At 35.7% G+C, this 5,380-nt stretch overlaps 1 protein-coding gene across 2 annotated transcripts in view; it reads left to right on the top strand.

The window, feature by feature from the left end:
* Cul5 (cullin 5) overlaps positions 1 to 5,380 on the top strand; it is a 107,613-nt gene that overhangs the window by 60,009 nt on the left and 42,224 nt on the right. For both annotated transcript variants that reach the window (XM_004626223.3, XM_023709536.1), the window contains exons 5-7: positions 1,024 to 1,165; positions 3,539 to 3,684; positions 3,767 to 3,847. In XM_004626223.3, coding sequence (XP_004626280.2) covers positions 1,024 to 1,165; positions 3,539 to 3,684; positions 3,767 to 3,847 — 369 coding nt within the window. The remainder of the gene's footprint in view (positions 1 to 1,023; positions 1,166 to 3,538; positions 3,685 to 3,766; positions 3,848 to 5,380) is intronic.

Genomic DNA, 5,380 nt, shown 5'->3' with positions numbered 1-5,380 from the left:
CTCTCTCTCTCTCTCTCTCTCTCTCTCTCTCTCTCTCTCTCTCTCTCTTCTGCTCATAGCCTCCATTTGTTCCTAAAATTCATTCTTTGGTTTTAGAGAACACAAACTCATGTAGGTCAAGTCAAGAGATCATTTTTCCCTATGTCATGTGGAGGTTCCCTGTATCATTTGAAGGTTACCCACCAAGATAGTTTTTCTCCCTGTATCACAATGATGCCACAGGGATGTGATCTGCAAAGTGCACAGCACAGGACACCTGAAGGGCAGCTACCAAGCTTAATAATTAAATTGCAAAGAGAGGGGCCGGGGAGATAGCTCAGTAGAATGCGCAGGGTCCTGAATTCAATCCCCATTACTGCTAAATAAATAAATAAATAAAAACAGCCAGGGAACCTGTACTTTTAAAAAGTCCTTAAAAAATACAAATAAAAATAAATAATTTTTTTTCTTTAATTTTAATTTTAATTTTTTGTGGTACTGGCAATTGAACTTGGGACCTTAATGCTTTCCAGGCAGGTACTTAGGCCACTGAGCTGTCTCTCCAGACCTAGGTAGTGTATTTTTGTTTGTTTGTTTGTTTATTTATTGGCTGGCTCAGGCTGCCTTAAGGGCGGGTGTGGTATGGCATGTGGAGCTGGGGATCTAACCAAGGTCCCTGCGTCTGACTTCCTTTGCCCAAGCAGGCACTTAAACAACTGAGTTAACCAGCAAGCCCCTAGGTAGTGTATTTTAACAGCTGCTGGAAAGTTGGCTTTTTTATACATTGCAAAGTAAATAAATAAGTAACGAGTTGAGACTCAAACCCAGTTACATCTGGTTCTTTCACCATTATGCTAAATATAAAATACTTCCTGAAGTGATGTAGCAGTGCAGTGCAGGCCCAAGCGTTTGACTGTTTTGTAGTGTCTATTGAAATTTGCTCCCATGTTGTGGGCACACTTGTGTCCACCCGTGGATGTATATGGGTGTCTTTGTGAGACTTGATATTATTAACAGTGCTGACATATTTTCTTATTTTCCTAGCTCATGCTTGATACATGGAATGAATCAATTTTTTCAAATATTAAAAACAGATTGCAAGATAGTGCAATGAAGCTGGTACATGCTGAAAGATTAGGAGAAGCTTTTGATTCTCAGCTGGTCATTGGAGTAAGAGAGTCCTATGGTATGTTCTGCACTCTTATAATCATAGCCACCTTTTCATGGGAAACTTTAGGACAGTTATTCTATCAGTTATATGTATTAGCATATGAAGTCACATCTACTTTTTGGCACCAGATCCTTTTCTTTTTAAAGAGTACAAATGGTATTCTGCTTCAAAGAAACCTAGAAACATTTCTATCCATGTGGTCAGATTGCCTGCATAATGGTAATATTTTGGTTGATAAATCTTTTTAGTGACCTGAGTTAAAGAAATACAGATTTGAATCTATCACTGATTAAAGGTGCCTGTTTTGTGTGCTTTTTTCCAGAAAGTTGCTTCCCTGTGTACAATCTTTTTCCTGCTGTCTCAGCTCTGACTATGCTGTTCTGCTTTGTACTTTCACATACCTTGGTTCTCTTCCTCCTCTTATCTTTTATTTCCTCATGGAAGCTTTTCTGGGTTTTTCTTTTCTTTTTTAGTGGGGGGTATTGCAATGCAAGGTATCTCACTTTGTAGTGTATGCTGGTGTTTAGTTTTGACCTTGCACTTGTGATTCTTCTGTCTCAGCCTCCAAGTGCTGGCATTACAGGGATGCTCCACCATTCCTGGCTCATGGAGACCTTTTTTAGCTCCAGACTAGATCAAGTCCTCTCAGTAATTCCTAGTGCCTGTGCCTCTTTGTGTAGGCTTTTAAGTAACTCATTAGTACTATATCCTTACTAAACTTCAAGTGCCCGGCACAACATCATTTTCAGTAAGCATTCATTGGGTTAATGAACTTTAGAATATTTTTGAATATGTTTTCTCCATTGCCAAAAGTTTTTTATCAAGTCATTGCATTTACATTAATATTACTATTCCTGAATTGTATCCTTTTACTGCATTTATTTTTTAATTAATTTTATTGAGAAATAGGAATGAAACAGTTTCAAAACAGGTTAGTAGGACAGTTACAATAATTAATACATTGTATATTATTGTCTTCATAGAGTTATTCATAGTACAAGATGCAAACATGATATCTTGTCCAAACACTATTAGTGAAAGGCAAAGGATTTATACAATCTGAAGAGAAACCAAAGTATCCAAACACTGTTAGTACAAATCTTTCTTCTCATTAAATTAAGAGAAGGCAGCTGTGTATCTGTCCTATTTCACTATAAAATGGTCCTTCATTTATATTCCCCTTTTTTGTTTAGTTTTGTCCGAGATGGGAATTCCCTTGCCATTTAGATATTGTAAATGCATGTATTCAACAAAATAATCCAATATAGTCCATAATAGTAGTGGGTTATCTGTAGGACTGGCAATGTCAGAAGTTGTTGACTTGAGCCTTTTAAGCTCAGTATATTAATATGGCTTTACTTTTTATACCTCGTTTTTATACTTTTCTTCTGGATGGTTAAGACCAAGATAAAGCAAGACCTATATAACAAGAAATGTAACTTTTGTTCTTTTGCTTTAGTTGTCACCAGTTTAGACATCTTTAAGTTCTACATGTAGGCTTTTGAAGCACTCATTTTATAGTAATCTGATAGCTGTCTCTTATCTCACATACTATTCACCAGATTAATTTTTAGGTAGAATTTTATTAGGTTCTTTCCCCTGGTTGCACCTTTAATTATATACCTATGCTAAGCTCAGGATACTTGGATATTTGAAGCTCTCCACAACATTCTTTATTTACTAATCTACCTTATTTTCTGTCAACTGTATAATCCACTTAGACAATTCACTGTTTCATTCCTAATATAATATTTATATTATAGCGTATGCTTTCAGAGTATTTACTTACCTTTTTTTTTTTTTTTTTTTCCTGAAACAGGGATTGGACTCAGGCCCTTTCGCTTGCCAGGCAAGCACTTATTTTACTGAGCCTTCTCCCTGGCCCCTACTTATCTTATTGTCTGTGAAAATCCTTGCTTATTCCTTATGATTCAGTTTAAGTCCCATCTGTCTGTGAAAAGAAGGCTTTTTCTTTCTTTTTTTCTTTTTTCCTTTTTTTTTTTTCAACACAGCCTCTTGCTATGCAGTTCTCAACTGCCTTGATTTCATTATGCATCCCAGGCTGACCTTGAATTGACATTCTTTCTACACCCTCAGCCTCCAAAGTGCTGGGATTACCAACGTGCACAACTATGCCCATCCTGTGGTCATCAGTTTCTTGATCATCAGTTTAGAAGTCAGTCTCTTTCCTATTAAAAATAGTTATATTATTATATTTATTTGTTACTTTATTCTTAGTGCTGTTACTTGATGAAGATTTTTGTCTTACAGTGTTATGTGTTCTTGTGACCATATTGTACATAATGATTCCTCAGTATTTGTTATATATTATAGTCAAAAATACTAATTGAGTTCATCAGTAAAGTAAAATTCTATTTTGTTTTTCAGTTAACCTTTGTTCTAATCCAGAAGATAAGCTGCAGATTTATAGGGATAATTTTGAGAAGGCATACTTGGATTCAACAGAAAGATTTTATAGAACACAGGCACCCTCTTATTTACAGCAAAATGGTGTACAGAATTATATGAAATATGTAAGTCAAAACTCAGTTCATTTGGTAATTTGAGCTATCTTCTTGATACTCTTAAAATGATTGCTATTTCATTTCTGGACAGGCAGATGCTAAATTAAAAGAAGAAGAAAAACGAGCGTTACGTTATTTAGAAACGAGGCGAGAATGTAACTCTGTTGAAGCTGTAAGTAATTTTGTAATTGTACATTTTATGGGATTATTTGAAATACAATTATGCAGGGATAGCAAATACTTGACAATAATGACATTATGTATCCTTTCTCCTGTTTCTGACCAACAGTACTAATTGGTTATAATCCTTTTTCCCTGTGAGCAAAAGTAAAGCTCCAAAGGCACCTTATTCAGAGTACTTTGTCCTTTAGAATTGGTATGTGGCATGAGATATATTTGCCATCCCTGCTTTAGGTTTTACTGTTTTCACTGCTCAGAAGTCTTCAGTCCCTTTTCTTTCATACCTATCAAAAGTTAACCATTTAGTGAGTTGCATGTACCATAGGGTCCTTGGCACAAAGGTGATCTTATTATTTTGAAGTTATGTATTGGTTTGTTTGTTTGTTTGTTTGTTTGTTTGTGGTACCAGGGATTACAACCTCAGGACCTTGCACATGTCAGTCAGGCACTTATGCTGCTGAGCTATCTCCCCAGTAATCTCGTTACTTTGAGACGCTGCACTCTGTAAAGTGGCTGCAGTCACTGAATTAATCACTATCAATTCATTATTCCTAGTAATAATTCTTGTTGTCAGAAAATGTTTCAAAGTTCATCATGTCATTAGAAAAATACTAATTATTATTTGATAGAGGACATCAGCCTTTTATATTGTGTAAGGTTCTCAGAAATAGCTGGTTAGATAATAGCTATACCATGTGTTTTCTTTTACATGAAGAATGTATCTTCATGTGCTTTAGTAAGAAAAGTAAGAATCAGCATGGGCAGAGGCTTAGCTTTGGTGCAGATAGAGCAACAGCATTTCTGCCAGTTCCTTTTAGTCTTTGGGATTTAAGAACTTGATTTACATTTACATTCAAAGGTATAACATTCTTTATGTTAGGCCTATTACTCACTATTTTTCAACTGTCAATGGCATTTAGAACTTTAATATTGTCTCCAATGACAATCATATTTGTCTTATTCTTTGTTGATAAATTATGCTGAGTTGAATCTTTTTTTGTGTGTGTTGGGGGGTGTTGCTTGTTCAGGATGTGTAACAACCTTTAGTGGTTAAGATAATTTTGGTGTTTGCAAAGGTAAGAGGGTAGGAGTTCATATAGTGGTTATTTATAGAATTCTCTATAGAAATTTAAAGCCAGGCTTGGGATCCATTCAGAAGACAAGTTCTTCAAATATTTTCTGAGTAGTTGTGCCATGATCTTATGTCCTTCAGGAAAATTAATATGATCACAGTAGAGATTAAAAAAAAAAAAGATTTTTGCAGTGATTCAGAGAAACTATTTTGATTATGTGGAGGGTTATAGCAGTGGGAATGGAAAGCATAAGGGAGGGACATTATATCACTTGTACAGGGCTGCATCCTGCAGAGAATCAAGCCCGTAGTGTTTTTGAGGTGTCCACTTTGCACAGTTTTGCTGCCTTAGAGAGATTAGGTGTGAAAGTAAGTCTTATGGGAAAAGATGAGTTCAATTTGGGAGTCTGAGTTCTTTTTAGTGGGTTGACATTCTTTTACCCCTTGGCTAGA

This window comes from Octodon degus, unplaced genomic scaffold (genome assembly GCF_000260255.1).
Source record: "Octodon degus isolate 3935 unplaced genomic scaffold, OctDeg1.0 scaffold00012, whole genome shotgun sequence".
NCBI classification, from domain to species: domain Eukaryota; kingdom Metazoa; phylum Chordata; class Mammalia; order Rodentia; family Octodontidae; genus Octodon; species Octodon degus.
The sequence above is the reverse complement of the archived record's forward strand: the minus strand, read 5'-3'. Positions and strand labels throughout refer to the sequence as shown.